This window comes from Anastrepha obliqua, chromosome 1 (genome assembly GCF_027943255.1).
Source record: "Anastrepha obliqua isolate idAnaObli1 chromosome 1, idAnaObli1_1.0, whole genome shotgun sequence".
Taxonomy (NCBI): domain Eukaryota; kingdom Metazoa; phylum Arthropoda; class Insecta; order Diptera; family Tephritidae; genus Anastrepha; species Anastrepha obliqua.
The window spans coordinates 34696693-34718663 of NC_072892.1; the positions used below are offsets into that span (position 1 = coordinate 34696693).

At 36.1% G+C, this 21971-nt stretch overlaps 1 protein-coding gene across 2 annotated transcripts in view; it reads left to right on the top strand.

Moving 5' to 3' along the window:
• Window positions 1-17537, top strand: part of LOC129249460 (protein takeout) — a 31202-nt gene extending 13665 nt beyond the window's left edge. For both annotated transcript variants that reach the window (XM_054889300.1, XM_054889290.1), the window contains 3 exons: window positions 14351-14484; window positions 14621-14773; window positions 17107-17537. In XM_054889300.1, coding sequence (XP_054745275.1) covers window positions 14351-14484; window positions 14621-14773; window positions 17107-17261 — 442 coding nt within the window. In that variant the 3' untranslated portion in view covers window positions 17262-17537. The remainder of the gene's footprint in view (window positions 1-14350; window positions 14485-14620; window positions 14774-17106) is intronic.
• Window positions 17538-21971: the final 4434 nt, after the last annotated feature.

The window sequence follows — 21971 nt, forward strand, 5'->3', positions numbered from 1 at the left end:
ACAGGCCTATTGTGCCCCCTTCATGGATTCAAAGTATTTCTCTAAGCCCAACTTCATCAATAAATTAACGCAGCAATGACGACATTGTTCCCGTTAGTAATGAGTCGTTTCTGTACCTTTTTCGCGTTGAGTTAATACAGGCTGACGCATGGATTTTAATTGGTATTGTACAGGAATCATGAATTGGATCAGCGATTATGTAGGAAATCTAAATAAAAAGCGATGGTCCGGTCTAGAACGCTACAGAACTGCAAAGTGTTTTGTGACAAGTCCGAACAGAAAACTGTCAAACTTTCTACTAAAACTTAGAAGGAAAGACGTTCGGTTGATGGTCGGTATCATTACAGGACACAAGCCCGAACAGAAAACTGTCAAACTTTCTACTAAAACTTAGAAGGAAAGACGTTCGGTTGATGGTCGGTATCATTACAGGACACAACCCATGGGGTCAGCATATGATTACCATTGGAATCATTGACGACCCAATATGCCTGTCGTGCTTGAAGGAGGCGGATAGCACTGAGCACTTTCCCTGTAAGTGTCCTGCCTTTGCTAGAGCACGGCTACGAGTTTTGGGTTCCGATGTCGTGAGAATTAGTAATATTCGATCTCTAAAACTGGAGGATATTTACAGATTTGCCAAAGAATCTGGAAAATTCTCACCGGACTAACTATCTCTATCTCTGTCTCTATTATTTCCTATCTCTATCTCTGATACTTTTCTCCTTCCCTCCTTGATTATCTACCCCCTTTCCAGAGCTTTACATACAATGGGCTTTTTAGCCTGAGTATTTTCTCTTGGTGCTCCTTGGCTCGACCTTTGCAAATTTCAATTTCAAGCCTTTATACCGACACACCTGCATGGAAAAAATTATGAAAAAAATGCATTGGTTTTTTTCTTCTTCGGCACCTCCGTTATTTTAACCTTGGCATATTGCGGTTTACTTTACAAGTACCATTTAGTTTGCGTCAACTGAGGCATTCACAAGTACAACATTGTTGATTTGCGTGCAAGTGTGCAATTTATAATTTAAATTCATGAATTACTAAGCATTTAATTTATGACTTCGGACAGTTTGAATTTGTTTTGTTTTAAGCTGCGCAAAAGTTGTTTCATGGTATTTAATTTTTTAAGAATTTGCGTGCTTTTCAGGAGCTCACGTAAACATTTTATATATATATATTTTTTTTTTTGTTATATGAATGTACATATATTAGGGCCAAACAATTTTCTTTTTCGGCGTTGTTTTTAGAACACTCGGATTCAGTATGAAATGGTAAGAAAATGAGTATACTAAAGAATGGCTTTGAAGTCAATATAGAGACCCCACATTTTGAAAGAAGCTGTCTTTAATTAATACGAAGTTCATATGAAGATTAAAACGAACTAAAGTGCAATAAGCTCATGCAATCAGCGCCAGTAGAGGACGTAAGAATTCCTCCAAGCAAACTGTATACTGCGGTTGATTTGAGCGAATTCGTGAAAACCAATAGAAGCTGGCCTTTGACTACTAATTGTGCGCTCTGGCCAAAACTGAATATTAAAAGGACAAAATGTCTCTTTGGATTTAATATATCAACTTCCAGCGCCCTCACAGGTATTATAATGGGTCGCTGCACTACTGGTACTCTAGCCAGTAGAATGACTGCAATTGTCTTCCGCAGGAGTTGTAGAGATGAAGAAGAAATTCAATGGATACAACACCTCCTCTGTGAATGTTCTGCACATTGAAGAAGCCGTGCCGCATATCCAGGCGATTATTGCTTTGAAGACTTGGGATATTTGTGATTTAAGCGACTTAGTTAGACGATGGAAATCAAATGCAGGTATCACAATGGGCCTTACATAAGACCACCAAGTGTCTTGTCTTGAACAAGCAACCTGACTAACCTAATCTAACCTAACCTAGAGCATAATGAATCTTTTCTTTCTTTAATACAATCCTGCACTTGGGAATTTTTGGTACAAAGAATTTATTTTTCATGTAAATTTTTTTATTTATGGTAGACCTCTTTGTTTCGCCAAGCGCTAGCGATGAGGAATTGATGAAGGAACTGGCATAAATAAACCTATGTTGTTCAGTGTTGCCAACATAAAGCTGCCAAAAATTGTATTTTCTTTGGAAGCACTTAATAAGTCCTAATTATTAGTAAAGCCGCATTCATACAGGGCAACTTTTGTGCCGCAAACTCGTTACTTGTGAGGCTCGTGCTCTCTCAACACTCTTTATGTTCTCGTTCCTCTCTATGTTGCGGTTGACTGAATACTAAAAAACAAATAATTGCACTGTATGAAAACATCAAAAGAGAATTCGCGAAGTTAAAGCAACAAAATTTGCTCGTTATGAACGTGATCTAATGAAACTTTTCTAAAATTTGAAAAGTGAGTTGGCAGCACTGAAAATAGTGAGTTATACCAGTTTTATGTGGTATTACCTGATATACCCAGTAGCGGCGAGTCTTGCTCGATAGCTTTGTTGTTGCTTTCACGCGCAAATTTTTCATGAAGTGAGCAAAGAAAAGACATAGCGGGCAGAGAAGTGGCGAATCGAAGACGTCTTATAATTGTTTAATATCCTAATGGGAAGAGTGATTCTATATAATAGCTTTTCTCTAATGGACTTTTTATATTAGAATTTTATGTAGACTCCGAATATACTCGAAACGATGTAAGACAAACTCGTTCCATACAAATTGATCCACCCTAATATGTATTCTTCACACAAAAGTATAATAATCAGCAAAATCCCTGCATTAGAGGCAAGGAAATCAATTTAAAATTCTAGGCAAGTAGTTATAAGAAAGTCATTTGATGAGTTGTAGGTGAAAGGGAAAGACATATAACTTTTTTTTTGTAATTTTATCAATTTTAAATTTGCAACGAGCTAAACATGGCAAATTCAAGAATGAGAGGTCAGGTATTGAATTATGAATATAGCAGGCAAGGAAGGCAATAAAATTATAAAATTAATAAATATATGTGGATACAAGGTGGCGCCAAATTAGTCATCCGATTTTTTGTTTGAATACTTTTATTAATACATAAAAAAATTATTTTGTGTGATGGGAATCTTTATTTTGATATTGCAGCTGTCTAGTTCCCAAGCGTACGTATTACGCCATTTGCCAAAAATTATAGTGTAATTAATTTTGCGCCACCTTGTTTATGTATGCATACACACGAAAGTGAAATGAAATTTTCTCTACGTGCCAAAAATAATAAACTGCAAAACTACAGTTTAACCTACGTCAATAAAAGGGTCATCGGTGCACTTAAACCAGTCAATAAATTACTTAATTTTGTATGGATTTCAATCGCTAAGCTAATGAAATGTAAATATGTAATATATATATATATATATATATGATTACCATTCAGAATTCAGAGAGAATCTCGTTCGAATCCCGGTGAAACACAAAAATGATGACAACGTTTTCATCAACGAGATTCTCTCTGAATTCCGAATGGTAAACACGCACCAAACCGTTCGACTACGGCGGCCGTGGGATACGGTACACTAGACAGGGCTAGTTTACTGGGGCGGCAGTCCTTGGTCGGGAAAAACCCGAGTCATTCCGGTAACGTAGAACCAGCCGCAAACGACTACTTCGCCAGCCTTTCTCGCTTCTTCACTGCGAGGAACTTACAACTCTTCCCCACTAAATCCACGGCGACCCTTTTCACCACCTGGACAAAGGAGGTCAAGCTGCAACTCAAGGTAAAAGTCACTGACACACAAATTCTGACGTTTAACAACCCAAATACACCGGAAGTTACCTTTGACAGCTTGCTCTCCTTTTTAGCGCATACAACCGCTTTTACAACTAAAGTACAGAATCGCAACAAGGTCCTCAAGTCGCTTGCCTGCAGCACTTGGGGCAAAAACAAGGAAATGTGGCTGTCGATTTTCAAGGCAATAGGCCGACCGGTTCTTTGCTGCGCCCGTCTGGTCACCTGGAACCAGTGATTCGCAGTGGACGAAGCTTCAGACCTATCAAAACACTGCATTAAGGACCGCGACAGGATGTCTTATGATGTCACCGATACAACAGCTACACGATGAGGCCCTTATGCTGCATGTGAGGGAACATAACAAACTGCTCAGCAAGCAGTATCTACTAGGGTGTTACCACAGGCCTCACCCATGCAGACACCTGCTTGAGCCTGAGCCACCTCCCAGGCGCGTCAGGAGGCATTTCCTCAACTACGCGAACGTAAGACAAAACAGACAGACAGCTACTGAATCGGACAGGTACAGACAGGCCATAAACGACATTCATCGGGAGACCCTCACCACCTTCTTAATCTCCCGACCCCCGAATGCCGTTATCGGAGTCCAACCACCACCAATCGCAGACGAAGAGCTCCAACTTCCCCGAGAGTCCCGCGTAACCTTGGCACAATTACGTTCTGGATACTGTAGCAGGTTAAACTCCTACTTATCCAGAATCGACCCGGACACACTAAACATATGTCCGGCATGTGAAGGCACCCACACGACACTAACCACCTTTTCACATACCCCATTAAACCCACTCATCTAACAACCCTCTCCCTCTGGACCCAACCCGTCGAAACAGCTAGTTTCCTGGGCCTACCGTTAGATGAGCTAGACGAAGATGACCGATGATTACATTACACTGACAGGGCAAAGTTACTGCTACAATAACAACAACAACAACAGCTATTTTTGTATTCACTTTTTAATTTTCGTTATTTTTTTATAAAAATATAAATTCATTTTACAACGAATTTTCTGCACAAGATTTATAAAAATTTGGCAAATTGATTAATTTTTTAATCAGAATAAAAACACGAAAAATATAGTACCTCACCATTTTTACCTGTTTGACTATTTTTCTGGAGGGGGAATTTTTTTATTCAGGGGGGTTTTTATTGGGGGTGGTATTTTTTTGTTTCAAATTTCAAACTTTATACCAAAATTCAAAAAATTAAACAAATTTTCATCAACATTTCAAACTTTTGATCAGAATCAAAAAACCAAAAATTGGGTACGTAGTTTTATAGCCAGTTAAATGAAGTAGTAAAAACAACTACGCGACATCGGAAAGCTGGAATCGCCATAGACAGCCAGAAGACTCGTTACTCGACGCCCACTCCTGCTCTCAGAGAGTACTGCCCAACAATGCGGCATACACGAGTAATGGACCAACATTTCATGTTTTTGCAAATATAAATTTAAAGTGGCTCAAAATTTGCTTTGATTTTTGATAACTTTTTCACTGACATTTTTTCTCTGTGCTTTTTCTCCGTATACAAAAAAGTTGGGCATTCGTTATTTGGCGAAAATTCCCAACATCGTTAGGGGAACAAATTATCAAAAATCAACCAGAATTTTGAGCCACTTCACACTTGCACTTTGATGAGAGTTTAACTGGCTATAAAATTGCATACCCAAATAACAGTAAAAAAACCGATTCAAATGTTTGAAATGTTGATGAAAGTTTGTCGAATTTTTATAAATCTTGTACCTGGTTTGAAACTTGGTATTTTTTATGTGAGTGAACTAGATTTTTATAAGAAACTAAATTAAATTAAAAATTATATTCATAGATAATCCAAACTTGTCAATATGTGGTATTCTAAGGGGTGGGCCAAATAAGACCTACTAATGACTGAAGACTACTGCCTAGCAGTATGCGCAGTTGCTGCATCTTGTTGAAACCACAAATTACGATACTGCTCCGCCATTGGTCGCAAAAAGTTTTCAATCAATGTTCTGTAAGAAGCTCCTGAAATCGATTCCGGCGTCTCATGCTCATTTTCGAAGAAATATTGACCGATAACTCTAATAGCCATAACACCGCACCAAACAGTACATTTAGATGGGAGCAACTGATGTTGGTGTGTTGCCCTTGGATTTTCAGAGCCCCACAATCTACAGTTTTGTTTGTGGACATAACCATTTAAATGGAAATGCGCTTCATCCGGCATCAAAACATTATTTAAAAAAACAATTTGTGTGTCTAATTGTGTAAAACGAATAGCGTCTTGTAATCGTTGTTGGTGGTCTTGCGGTAGGGTTCCATAATAAATTTCCAACAATTCAATTATAACCCACAAAAAGAGAAAAATAAATATGTCAAAAAATAAAAGAGTTATTTGTGCTTAACATTAGTAGGTCTTATTTGGCCCACCCTGTATAATTTTGCAACGCGGTATATTTTATTCGAATGAAAATGAAATAATAGTAAATGCATAGCTGATGATAAAAACATAAAAAATTTTTTACTTTTTATTATATTTCTCTACTGAATTACGAGTAATAACTGACCAAAAGCCAGTATAGCAACAAAATAATAATAATCAGATTGCATAACACGCGCCGATTAATGAATAAAATTTTAGACTGTACGAAACGTTCCTCGTAGTTAATAATAAAAAAATATTGATGTGCGTTTTTGATTAAAAACTGGTTGCTTAGGCGCTTCGGGGAGATTACGGGCACTGAGCAGGAATTACGTGTCAAGTGGCATGTTAGGGAATTTTATTATAATTTTATCAAAACTAGCAATCATCATCTGGACTAATAGGAAAAATACATATCAACAAAAAAATATTAAATATATTTTTTTTATACTGGCAGCTAGAATAAGTTCTCACTGACCAAGCAGCGCAGTAAACAACGTGAAATCCATATTCAGGATCCAAAGATCGCATGCCGGCTCGGACATCAGCAAGTATTTTTGATGTTGTTGTTTAGCTAAGAAGATTTTTCATCACAAACACAGAAACGCGCTCAGTGCTATGCCATTGCCAGCGTTTGATGTCTCATGTCCATTCTGGGCATCAAACTCAAGGCTAACCGAACGGCAGTCACGTACAAACCTCAGTTGCCTACAGTTAGTGTATTACGGTTGCGAAAAACTTGCACGAGACGGTGTATTCAACTTTCAAATTTGTGTGTAAACTTCATTCAGCAGTTTATTTTTCCTACCAAAATGCACTCAAAGCGTAAAAGATACATACAATTTTCCGGCGTTACTGGCCACACAAATGCCTTGCCGCCTAATGGAAGCGCTAGTGCCGATATGGGTGTGTACGAATACTTTTTTGTGGCACTCTTTCTCGCTACTTTTCACACATACATATGCGCTATAATGTTGAGATATACATTGATGTGTAATTTGTTTATCCGAAAAACAAATTATTTTGCTGCGGTCGACTGGTCGGTTGTTGCACGTGTTGTAGGTTGCTCGTGAAACTAGTGATTAAGCGATTCTTAGAGTTGGTAAATAACCCCTCAAGAATCATTTGTACTTCAACATTTTCATTAGAAATTTCATTGAAGTTATTATTTACATAACTCAAAATTTTTTTTAGTTAGAAATCTTGGTTATTTTTGTACAATTTTTTATGTGAAACTAGGGATTTTGTAAAATATTGAGTTTTCAGTTTTAGGAGCAACGTCATTCAAAATTTCATTAGTTGCCTAAATGGAAAAAATAAGGCTCTCAAACTAGCCAAATTCCAGATTTCACTGGAGGATCATCAGATTTGCATGAGTTCTAAATTTTTCTACAATATCCCCGTAAAAACGTAGATTTGTAGCTCGATTTCGGTTAGGTTAGGTTGAAGCGGTTGTCTACTGTGAGACCCACTCAGGCTCATAGCTCATTGTGATGCCATGTGGTTAACTTGTTCTTATCTCTCCTAAAACCAGTGTGTACTTTTCAAATATTTTAGAAGATTTCCACAGAATTAAGATCTTCCGATTCATAAAAGCATTGCCTACCTACATAAAATGGTAAATCTACGTCTGGATAGAGCAGGACAATGGCACAAAAGGTGCGGGATCATCTCTTTCTTTTCCTCATCTAAACAACTTCGGCAGATTTCTCAAATATGCAACTTTAATTCTCAACAGAATCTACAGGAGAGCGCAATAGCTTTCTTTGCGGTCCTTAACTGGAGAAAAAGCTTGATCCCAAAGATAATTTTCGAATTAGCGTCAATATAAATATATTTAGTTATTCTTTGAACCGCCGTAGCCGAATACGTTGGTGAGTGTCTACTATTCCAAATTGCGCATGAAACAGCAAAATTATAGGAAAACTTTTTTCTAATAACGATAGCGGCAGGGATAATCAAACTTACTTCCGAGTGTATTTCTGCTATGAAAAAGCTCCGCATAAAATACCATTTACCGCCATTTGATGTCATTGCCATGCGCGAACTGATTTCCCACTGGGAAGCTCTTCATGTCAGTCCACTCGTACTGTACCTGCAGTGTTTATCATACGCCACCGCAAACAACAGCTTAGCTGCCCAAAATTTATACATTGCGCCTGCTGCCACTAACGACTGTCGCGTGTAACAAATTTGACATTAAAGTGATTTGTGAACGCAAATCGGTACAGTCAGTACGTCGCATGAGCGCTTACATATATTTATTTTATATTTGCACTCATAAGGGTGCGTCACTCTCCATACAAAGAAAATTAAAAACTCTTGGTACTATTTTTCTAAGGAAATAAAAATAATATTTTTCAAAACAATTTTAAGATTTACGCGAGCTGGAAAAAACTTAACAATTTTATCAACGAAACCAAAATAAGGCGATTTTTCTTGGATTCAGTATTCGGCGGCCGCCGTAGTCGAATGGGTTAGTGCGCAACTACCATTCGGAATTTAGAGAGAACGCAGGTCCGAATCTCGGTGAAACACAAAAATCAAGAAAAAGTTTTTTCTAATAGCGTTCGTCCCGCGGCAGGCAATAGCAAATTTCCGAGTGTATTTCTGCCATGAAAAATCTCTGTCGTTCGAAGTCGGCTTGAAACTGTAGGTCCCCCCATTTGTGGAACAACATCAAGACGCACACCACAAATAGGAGAAGGAGCTCGGCTAAGCGCCCAAAAAGAGTGTACGCGCCAAATATGTTCGTATAATTACTGGAACTATTGATTGTCCTTCCCTTCTAATGGTGATATATATATATGTATATAAAAGGTGGTTAAATTTCAAGGGCCGATGTTGAATGTGAACCACACCTAAACGTCAACGACACTGTTGGACTTCTTTCTTTGGAGTTATTTGAAACAAAAGGTGTACGTGATAAGCCAGCAACAATTCAAGAGCTAAAGGATGAGATAATTCAGCACATTAACGGCATAGAACCTCAATTATGCCTCAACGTCACCGAAAATTTGGATCATCGGATGGAGGTGATGGAGAAAGATTTCTATCACACAAAATAATTTTTTTTTTATTTAGTGAAAAAGTTATTCGAAAACAAAATTGAATAATTAATTCTGCGCCACCTTGTATAAAATAATATAGATTAAATTGGTTTATAAAATTTCAAAACAGTAGATCCAATGTGACGAAATGAGCTGTTTTAATTTTATGAAATATTTATCTGTTTTTGTATTTGTGAATCACTGATTGTGGACCTGTAGACTCACTACTGGCAATCGAAATGGCAGTTCCAATATGGCAAATGAATTAAAAAACAAATCGCTGTATTCTGAAGGCTTTTTGGTTTTTTTTTTTGTCGCTGAAACAGTTTTATGCTTGCCCGTCAGAAATTTTTATTGCCTCCCAAACTTATAGCCTCTTAAGCCTTCAACCTCATAATTCCATAAAGTCCTTAACCTTTCGATAACTCCAAAGTCTATCACTTTGAAGCTCTTTAATCCTTAAAGACCTTAACCCTATAATTATAGAACGAGCCATTTCAGTTCTTCATTCGAAGAACACACTCGAGCTTGACTTGTTTACAGTAGCACAGAAAACAAACTATGTGACATATCACGCTGAAATTTGCCATGTAAGCTTATAACAGTCCTACCAAAAAACAAAAAATTTATTTTTGCCATATATCATCCGCGGACCGTTTTATTGATACCGTCTCGTTCATATTTGAGCAGAAGTTACATACATTTTAAGTATGTTGACCCTGGTAAATTTTCTTATTATTCTTCCTACATTTCAACTTTAACTCAATTATTTGATTATCCCGGAGTTCATATAAACTAATTTCGATATCATTTGCTGTCATTCCTAATATAAACAAGCACACATACATACATACGTAAGCAAGGCTCAAAGAAGCTGCGTGCAAGTTACACATTCCGATTGCCATTTCGTGTTGGCTTCAGGCAAATACTCGCATGCGAAAGAAAACAAAAATAGGAAAGCCAGAAAGCACACTAACTATTAAACGCAACGACAACAAGCAAAACCAGCAACAACTACACCGTAATGCAATTGCTGCTCCATTCAAGGTTAGAAGCATTTAACTCGTTTACGCTTATGGCTCCATCGCCGGCCGCGTCCAATGAATTGAGAAATTTGATAAATGGTCATTCGCTTAGCACTTTTTTGTGCGACTTGATGTTGCATGCAACAATGTGGCGTATGCACTTGTATGTATTGCTAGCAGACACACTTCGCCGCTTAGCCAATTTGTATCAAGGTGAAGAGTGCAGTGTCGGCCAATTTGGCCAACACGTCTTCAGTTGTGTTTGTGCGTTTGTTAGTTGTGTGTATAGACATTGAAATGTCATTCTAATAGTTATGAACTGCGAACAGACTGTTGGTCACGTCGATTTGTCTTAGGTCACGGCAGAATGCACAGCTCAGTTTAACTCACAATCTACCAACCTCAACTTGCTTTGCAATGCGCCTGCAGCAGGGCCCACCCCTAGCCATGCGTACATACATACATTCATTCATACGAGTATTTGTATTTGTCACCATGACCTGCTTCGTGGGCAATGAGTTATGACTGTGTACAAGTTCATTAGTGTTACTTGAGGTTATCATTTTCAGACTTTTATTTTGCTTTTCGGAATGACTTCTAACTACTTAGATTAATTTGGCACCACATAAATTTAACGGAAGATGTATACGAAATCGTATGTTTTTGTAATTACACAATTTTTTATCATGTGTTCATGTTAATATTGGAGTTTTCAGAAAAACAAAGAGTAAATCATTAATTAATCGAGGAATTTTAAAATGTGTCTCAGTTAATATCGTCCACTTATTATCATATAATCATAAAAGCGCGAAAAAGAACTCTAGCAAGGCAGTTAAATTTCAAATGTTCAGACGATGATGTTATATGATTTCTTCATAATTTACTTATGTAAGTAATTTCAATATTTTTCACTGTGAAACCTCGATATAACGCATCTTAATAAAACGGAAAATTCAAAATGATAAATTATAATTACCTTCTGCGAGTAATTCTAATTATTTTTACAGAGAAACCTTGATAAAACGAAAAACTCAAAATAATATATGATAATTTATTTTTACAAGTAATTATAATAATTTCGACAGTAAAACCTTGATATAAAGAACCTTGATAGAACAAAAAAATCATTATGATAGTTAATAATTTACACAAAAAGTCATAATTGACTTTTATAAGTAATTTCAATAAATTTTACAGTGAACCCTCGATATATATCGAACCTTAGTAAAATGAAAACCTCAATATAATAAATCATAACTTACTTATACAGGTAGTTTTAAAAAATATTACAGTGAAACCTCGATATAACGAACCTGGATAAAACGGAGAGCTCAATATAATAAATAATCGACTTATATAAATAGTTTTAACAAATTTTACAATGAGACCTCGATATATCGCACCTTAGTAAAATTATAGACTGAATATAAGAAATGACTTTTTACTTTTACAAGCAATTAAAAAAAAAATTACAGTGAAACCTCGATATAATGAACCTTGCTAAAAACTCACCGTAATAACTGATAATTGACATTTACAAGTAATTTAAATAATTTTTACAGTGAGACCTCGTTACACTGAACCTAGAAAATAAAAAACTCAATATAATACAATTTTTTCTGTGTCCCCTGAAACCCTCTTTAGAGCGAAATTTTCTATATAGTGAATTCTGCATTTGTTGACTATTAGAGTTCTGTTAGCAAGATATAACGAACCTGGATAAAACGGAGAGCTCAATATAATAAATAATCGACTTATATAAATAGTTTTAACAAATTTTACAATGAGACCTCGATATATCGCACCTTAGTAAAATTATAGACTGAATATAAGAAATGACTATTTACTTTTACAAGCAATTAAAAAAAAAAGTACAGTGAAACCTCGATATAATGAACCTTGCTAAAAACTCACCGTAATAACTGATAATTGACATTTACAAGTAATTTAAATAATTTTTACAGTGAAACCTCGTTACATTGAACCTAGAAAATAAAAAACTCAATATAATAAAATATTTTCTGTGTCCCCTGAAACCCCCTTTACAGCGAAATTTTCTATATAGTGAATACTTGCATTTGTTGACGATTAGAGTTCTGTTAGCAAAAGCCTCTCATAACGAAGTATAGTGCGTTAAGTGCAAAGTGTCACACTTGTTTCTCATTGTGGCCAAAGTGAACTATTTAGCAAGGCGCAAGAAGATTTGCCCACGCGACGAAACTGCAATCAGAAGCTCCAAAAATGTTTCGATGGTACTCTACACCGCATTTTATTTATGAAGCCACCTTGCAAAATTATGCAGGTAACTTTTCTTTTAATTTTAATTATTTTTATGCAGAGGGTTTTCCAATAAGAGGTGTTATTTTGGTATTCAAAGAAAAATACTATTTTTTAATATAAATGATCGGATGTTTATTTCATTATAAAGAGGAAAGTACGCCGTTAATAGTGGAAAATAGGAAAATAGGCAAATGACCACCACGACCACGCTTACAGGACAATATCCTTTTCATGAAATTTTCCATAACCGAATTGCAAAGTGGCTGCCCTATGTCCTCGATAGCCTCACGAATTCGTTAAATCACAAGATCTTGGTGGCCAATTGTGATCACCTCTTCGAGAGATAACACGGTCCGGAAACTTTTCCCGTAAAAGATCAATGGTTTCGTTGCTTGTGTGGCATATAGCGCCGTCTTGTTGAAAATAAACGTTGTCCAGATCAATACCATCCAATTCCGGCCATAAAAAATCGTTAATCATCTCTCGATAGCGCAATCCATTCACCAATAACACCTGTTATTGGAAAATCCTTTATGTATAAAAATTTAAATTCATTCTATAATAAATAGTTTCAAGCTATTTACAAATTTGAAAATGTTCGGAAAATTTTCCTCAAATTTTTAGACTGGGTGTTTGGCCGAGCTCCTACTCCTATTTGTGGTGTGCCTCTTCATGTTGTTCCACACCTACAGTTTCAATCTGAGGAGCTTTTTCATGGCAGAAGTACACTCGGAGATTTGCCATTGCCTGCCGAGGGGCGACCGCTATTAGAAAAAACGTTTTCTCCATTTTGGTCTTTCACCGAGATCGGAACCTACGTGCTCTCTGAATTCCGAATGGTAGTCTCGCACTAACTCATTCGGCTATGGCGGCCGTTTCACTTAAATACTCGTAATAATAATATAATATAATATCAAAATAAACAGAAAACGGTAGAAAAGCCAGGATTGAGGATCAGGAAGGTTCTGTGTGTTTGGTGAATGAATCATCTACTATTAGGTACTTCCCTACACCCAAACTCTTAATTCGGACTGACCTATTCCGTCAATAAATGGAACGTCTGAAGCAAGCAATTCCCCGAATTGCGGTTTGCTTTGGCCAATAGAAGTGAAGTTGTGCCCTCAAGGCCATACACATCGAGTGTAACTCTCCAGAAGCTCTGGGAGCTTGGACAACCTCTTTTCTGGCTGTGAAGAATAGTTTTTCTGGAGAGAAATTCACTTCAAGAGAAGCTTGTGAAAATCCATTGTATCAATTTTGCCGCTTCCAAATTGGCAACAAGATATTCAAAAAGGCTACATTTTTATCAAACCTTGATCATTTTAATTATTCTCAACAAAGAATTTTCTACTCTTTCTACTTCACTTCTTACAAAAAACTTTTTCCGCAATTTCATATTTCATTCCAACTGTAGTTTTCGAAGCTGGGAACAACTTAATTTTAGTCACACACAAACCCACTTGGCTACAGTGGGTTTTAAAAGATATAGATCCTGTGATCGAGATGTTCCTTCCAATTTTAACGGCGATGACGGTCGAGCTCAACGTGATTTGGCATAGTCGTATGAGTTTTTCAGAAAAACCGGACATGACGTCTTGGAAGCAGCTTCTTTCTATCACTTACTTTTTGTGAAGTAATTATTGTTTATTACTACAGCACAGGGCTTTATTCTTTACCTAAAAATCTGAAGCACTAATTCCCGAGAAATGATTTTTTTTCTTTAGCGCCGCGCGTTACTTATTTTTAATTTCCAATGTTATAATTCATTTTATAGGAGTATTCATATCTTTATATATTTATAATTAGCACTAAGTTTTATAATATTTTCCTTTCTTTGCTTGCAGCTCCGATTTGGAAACTTTGCAATTCCAGTTGACTTGCGAAATTCCACACATTAAAGTTCGTGCACAATATCGTTCCACGGGTGTACTGATCTTAGTGAAAGCCTCAGGTGCTGGTGATTATTGGGGCGAATATGGTAAGCGGCGCAATTTATTTTTTTTTCTAGTGATTAATTTTTTTATATAATATATATATCATTTTTTTTTCAATTAAAAAATTTAAAAATTTTATAAATTTGAATTTACAATTATTTGTATTTGTATTTACTGCAGACGGTGTCAAGGCGAAAATCTACTTCAAAGCTAATCCAAATGTGGCTGACGATGGACGTACTTATTTAACAGCCGAACAGGTCAAGATGGACTTCAATGTTAAAGAAATAAAAATGGGCGTGGATAATATTGCTAATGGCAACACGGTGATACGTGAGTACAGTTTTATACTTCATTTTATAGCAAAGTGATTTAGATAATTGCCACCCTTTTGCCTTGATCTAAACGAGTACATAAACGGTTTGGTGACAATGGGAACACTATCGTCATTAGAGCGTCAAACTACCTAACAGTTCTGGCAGATAGGACATAAGGATCGAGGCCAGTAAGATTCTGATTACGGCATACTGGACACGATTTGGAATTGAGGCGATTGGGCTGGGATGTGTTCCCCTGCAACCTTAATAAACGGCTTGAAACCCCCCGAAAATGGCATTCAGAAATGAACACCATCTCCTCCGTCCTATTAAAACCTTGGCAGGTCTTAACATACGTTCAATGATCGTAACCACTAACACTGGTTGTATAGGTTGGGTTGAGATAAATCCCCATTAATTCCGGTTGGGGCTTGGCTCTGAACTCTGGACCCCATAAAAGCTAGAGCGAACCTTTGCATGACCTCCCTGCTTGCATAGATAATCATAGAGCTTTTTAGGAAACTACACACACGATCGGAGATAGCTGTCTTAAGTTTTGACCATGAATAATGAATAATACTATTGAAACACAAACACACAAAACCAAAAACAAACACCAGATGAGCAAACAAATATCTTTAGGAGAAGCTCGATTGTGGTGCATTCACCTCCTCTTAAAGATAACCGAAGCAATATAGCAACAGGCAGAGTAACGAGCCTAATGGCGACAGTCTGCGACGGAAACAGCATGTCGCTAATTCCAACGGAGACACCTACTGGCAGTTACCAAGGTACGCTGAAATTGGCTCAAAACAGAGGCAAACCGGGCCCTGCGCAAAAGCCAGGAAGACTTCTGACAAGCTTCCTGAGCTCTGCCAATAGAGTTGAGGCAAACAAAATGGTACTATATAAGAAGCTCATTGATCTCGTCGGCAAGTTGGGTTCTGAAATAAGCGAGCTCATCAGTTTATGTGAACCGCAGCACAACGTGCGTAGCGATATCAAAAAACGGCGCAACATAATTATGCGCTGACGCACGGAGCTAGTTATGCAAGCCGAAGCGGAGCAGAAGACCTCATATACTGTTCCGATGAGCAAGACGGTGGAAGTCCAAACAACAGCCGACAGCCGTGTCATAGCCACACAAAGTCCACCACAAAGCGGTAAGCGATTCAGGGCTCAATCGAGCCCCAAGGAAAACTCGCAAGACTCTGAGAAAACTACGCAGGCAAAAAAAGGAGACCTGCAGCCTAAATGGAGAAAGAAGAGCAATTGTTAAGGCCAACGCAAAAGGAGCATGAGTGGACGAAAGTTCGCAGGCAGAAGCAGAAAAAGGATAAAAAGGCAATAGCACCAATAAAACCAAGGGAGCATACCCCACATACCACTGGAGTGACAGCACCTTTGATATGTTTCTAACATTTTCGATTTTAACCTCCTCTGCAAAAAAAAACAAAAAAAAAACAGATATATGCCATCTGGTCCGGGCAACTTGTAGCTGCCAAAAGGATTGATGGCAAATCGCCTGGCGACCTCATTCACCGCAGATCTGGCAACATACCAGTCATGCCAAGAAGAAATAGTAGCAGCTCGGACTACAGCCTCTTTCAATAAGGGCTGTTGTCGGCCAACGTTTATCTGATTACCTGGAAAGTGAGATTCCATTAGCAAGCTGAGTGTCTCACTTTACCTCTCCGCGAAGGAGCCATCAGATTTCCTATCTGACCTCAGCTTTGCGGTTGGATCCCTCTTCAGGATCTTTACCAATTTGGCCATATCACTCAAAAATTCAATACCGCTGAAGAATTCCCTATAAGAAGCTCTTTTCGATTCCCGAATTGGCTTCTTGTAGTTCTTCTATGTTAAGCATGACATTATCACTCCCAGTACTCAGCAAAATTAGTATTGAGGGCTCGATTTAGAAGTTTTCTCGACTCACGAGTCAACACTTGGAGTTCTCGATTCCACCAAAGAAGGGGAGTACGATTAAGGAGAGTTAGAATTGGACAGGTTGACTCAAAATATTCAGTTCAAGCAGTGTTGAGTTTCTCAACAGCCGCCTCAATGCCCTTTCTTTCCGAAATCTTGGTGGCGTCAGGTCAAAGTCCAGCAATGCCCTCCTAAACTTCTACCAGTCTGTTTTCCTGAGATTTAGTTACTCACAATTTTTCTTCGGCTGACCAAACCTGGTAAACTATCACCCTTGACTATCCTTTTATGGTCGATTCCGTTGAATATTTAAAGGCACTGTTGTTATTTTTTTCAGATACTTACTGAGAATCAGTTTGTAGCAAAATTCTTAAAAATATTTGACTAAATTTCATTTTTTCTCATCACTTCTCGTTACAGAGGCCGCATTGAATCTCTTCATTAACTCAAACGCTCAAGAGTTGTTAAAGGAAATGAAACCAGCGCTACGCACGAAGCTCACACTGGTCATACGCAACTTCATGGACCGGATTTTCGCGAAAATACCGCTAGACCAATGGATTAATTTGAATTAATAGTTGCGTGAGCGGAGCTGCGCTGGCATACGCGCAAATGCCAGCGATTGAAATTAAAATTTATCAGTTAGCAGTTTATTAGCTTAGCTGTAATCTAAGGTTAATTAGAAATTAGTCAAAATCTATTTATTTAAAGATAATCAATTAGAGCTAAAACTGTTAGTGTGCGACAATTTCTATTAAATGGGAAATTGCTATAGATTTACATATTTTATTCAGTACAAGCACGACTAGAAGTAATGACAATTCTTCAAATAAAATTAATTAATATAATAACCACAAACACTTTTAATTATGAGGAAAAAAATGAAGTCGGTACTAAGTATTGGGCAGAGTTCGAATAAAGAAGTATTTCGCAACGGTGAACCCCACGCTTTTGCGAGAAAAAAGCTTTACTCAGAATTTCCCATTCTCTTGAAAGTGACAAAGTGACTATCATTAATCGCTTTATATTAATATAAAAATAAACTAATATAAAATAATGGTTATAAAAAAATGAATAAAAAAAAATTATGAAAAAACTAAAATCATAAATAGTAAACCACGAGTAAATTATCTGTATGTAAGTCACATGGAGGTGTGTGTTTTTTATGTGTGGTCGTGAGGCAAAAGCAAAAATAACTGTAATCTGCTACCAACTGCCAACATAAATTAAAAGGCGAGTAAACAATAGACTTTGGGAACAGCAACGCTACAGTCGTCAGCAATTTGTAGGCGGGTTTGGAGGAGACAGGGAATGCACAGGCTCAAATTATTGAGCGAACACCAAACTCACACACATCCGCACACACGCACATGCATGCATTGAAGTAATAACGAAAGCTGTTGAAATGTCACTTGGTTATTTAGACTTTTAAACTGCCCACCCTGACTGTAATAACCATTTACATATTTATGTATGTATGTGTATGTGTATGTATGTGTGTAAATAATTGAATGTACGAGCATGAATGAACGACTACAAACGAACGTTGCTCGTTTTGCACGCATAGCTCAACATCGACTAGGCAAGAATTGTAATTTTCTCAATAGCTTCTGTGACCGAATAATGTAACTTATGACAGGGAATTTGGCGTTTCAAAAAAATACTGTTTTCATAGGTATAACAACTAAGGCTAGGGTAGGCTCTTCAGGTTAAGGTTGTTTGCAATAGCTTTGATGGCCTATGAAAAAAGTGGCAGATTATTATATTTTAGTAAGTGAAGTCTTGGACGCATGAAGCTGTTGTGATAATAGACATAAACGCGGCTCCACCTTAAAGAAATGCTAACACGATTCCAGGGTGGACGGGGAGGAATTAAATAGTGTTAGTGGGAGCATGCCCTATATACCATTGGTGTGACGGCACCTTGAATAATGTTTCTGATAGATTTCAATCCCCTTAGCAAGAAAAAAAAAGATATATATTTTTTATGATGATAATTACTATCGCCTGTGCTAGAAAATTCGGCCATAACTGTGCCTCTTGTACGGAGTTTTTTGTTATTCAATTTGAGCTCATTTATATTTTTGTCTTCTTTTCTTTAGCTCTATTCCTCTCTGTTATCCCTTGTCTCCTTATCTTTAGTTCTTTACCTCCCTTATCTTTAACCTCCTTTATCTTTATGTTTATGTTTATCTTTATTTTTATCTTTATCTTAACTCTCATCTTTATCTTTATCTTTATGTTCATCTTTATCTTTATCTTTATCTTTAGCTTTATGCTCATCTTTATCTTTATCTTTAGCTTTATGCCCATCTTTATCTTTGTCTTTAGCTTTATGCTCATCTTTATCTTTATCTTTATCTTTATCTTTATCTTTATCTTTATCTTTATCTTTATCTTTATCTTTATCTTTATCTTTATCTTTATCTTTATCTTTATCTTTATCTTTATCTTTATCTTTATCTTTATCTTTATCTTTATCTTTATCTTTATCTTTATCTTTATCTTTATCTTTATCTTTAGCTTTATGCCCATCTTTATCTTTGTCTTTAGCTTTATGCTCATCTTTATCTTTATCTTTATCTTTATCTTTATCTTTATCTTTATCTTTATCTTTATCTTTATCTTTATCTTTATCTTTATCTTTATCTTTATCTGTATCTTTATCTTTATCTTTATCTTTATCTTTATCTTTATCTTTATCTTTATCTTTATCTTTATCTTTATCTTTATCTTTATCTTTATCTTTATCTTTATCTTTATCTTTATCTTTATCTTTATCTTTATCTTTATCTTTATTTTTATCTTTATCTCTATTTTTATCTTTATCTTTATCTTTATCTTTATCTTTATCTTTATCTTTATCTTTATCTTTATCTTTATCTTTAGCTTTATGCTCATCTTTATCTTTATCTTTAGCTTTATGCCCATCTTTATCTTTGTCTTTAGCTTTATCTTTATCTCTATTTTTATCTTTATCTTTGTCTTTATCTTTATTTTCATCTTTATCTTTATCTTTATTTTTATCTTTATCTTTATCTTTATCTTTATCTTTATCTCTATTTTTATCTTTATCTTTGTCTTTATTTTCATCTTTATCTTTATCTTTATCTTTATCTTTATCTTTATCTTTATCTTTATCTTTATCTTTATCTTTATCTTTATCTTTATCTTTATCTTTATCTTTATATTTATATTTATCTTTATCTTTATCTTTATCTTTATCTTTATCTTTATCTTTATCTTTATCTTTATCTTTATCTTTATCTTTATCTTTATCTTTATCTTTATCTTTATCTTTATCTTTATCTTTATCTTTATCTTTATCTTTATCTTTATCTTTATCTTTATCTTTATCTTTATCTTTATCTTTATCTTTATCTTTATCTTTATCTTTATCTTTATCTTTATCTTTATCTTTATCTTTATCTTTATCTTTATCTTTATCTTTATCTTTATCTTTATCTTTATCTTTATCTTTATCTTTATCTTTATCTTTATCTTTATCTTTATCTTTATCTTTATCTTTATCTTTATCTTTATCTTTATCTTTATCTTTATCTTTATCTTTATCTTTATCTTTGTCTTTATCTTTATCTTTATTGTGATAAATAATAACGCAAAAATCTCACGGTTTAATTCCATTTTTTCCACAAATGAATTTTGTATTTGTAAACTGCTGTAAGCAGCACTAATTTGTCTTGCACATTAAAATGTTCTGTGTGTGTTTATAGTAAAATATGTCAAACTTTTCAATTGAAATGTCAGATCACGTCAGACAGCACTAGAAGTGCGCAAGGCCAGAAATATAAATATCAACCCTCGTATGTTTTAGTAGTCGCCTTAGCAATTTTGAGCAAATTCTACCAAATGCGCTAGTCATTCCTTCCTTCTGCTAACAGGCGCATGACGCAAAATCCATCTCCACTTTTAACCCAATACCAGAGGCGTAGCCTCCTTAATCGCTACACTGTGTCAACACCACAGCAAAGCTTATACCTGCATAGGTGCACTAACCGTCCATAGAATTTTTTCTCGCACACCCTAAGGGCCACCTCATCAGACATTGTCATCGTCCATGTTTATGCATACATTCACATACCTACGAGTATAGGCACGCGAAATGAGTTGACATTTCGTAACAACTGTTATGTTATGAAATTAACACACGCACACTCGTAAGCGTTGACAAACTCATGACCCTAATAACTGTTATCGAATGCCGCACTTCCCCCTCGCTCTTTAATTAACTAATATGTTCGGTTGTATGTATGTGTATTGTATGTACGTGTGTAAGTAAGTAATGATGCAATGAAAAAGTGAGAATTCAGGGAATCAAATTAATAGCCAATGTATACAAGTATAAGTAAGTTTCTTTTTGCTTAGTGTTAAGAAAGAAAATCGGCCACAATCGCTTAAGCGGTTATCGCGCCAATTAAGAAGAAGGAGTTAAAGAGAGAAGAGCATAGCTGCAATTTAATAATCCGGACCGCTAAATTTCTCAAAGTAAAATGTTTAAAGCACTTTATGCTTCGTCCTCTGATCGAGTCTCACTGAATTTTATTGTTAAATAAATAAATAAATAATTGGCGCGTACACCCTTTTTGGCCGAGCTCGTCCTCCCATTTGTGGTGCGCGTGTTGATGTTGCTCCTCAAATTGAGGGACCTACAGTTTCAAGCCGACTCCGAACGGCAAATTTTTTTTTATGAGGAGATTTTTCGTGGCAGAAATACACTCGGAAAATTGCCATTGCCTGCCAAGGGGGGACCGCTATTAGAAAAAAATTGTTCCTTCACTTCCGCTCTAAATTTAGTTAGATGAAGTGAATATCTCCGCAGTTGGCTTGAGGTAGAGGATTGCGCTCATTTGCTAAGCCATATGCTTCTGCTAGTAATCTGGGCTAAAAATAATTATGAAAATCGTGTGAATAAGTATTCGCGCAAGGAAACGTATAGAAATAATCAAATGTTACTCATACGCCCTAAACTCCCAGCCAATTTGAGTTCAACAGCAAGCAGTAGAAATTTAATGCAAGTTCAATGGTTGCCACTTACAAACAAACATGCATACATATACACACATATGGTACATATACACACATACATATACATATACATACATATAGTCTGTGTGCCAAAAGTATCTGTTAATTGCTGCTGTTGCTTGCAAAAAAGGCGAAAACCGTTGAAACGACAACCGTAGACAAATTGAGACGATGTCGTACAAATTTAGATACGTATGAACATACATACATATGTATATGAATATTATTTTTGCATGTCG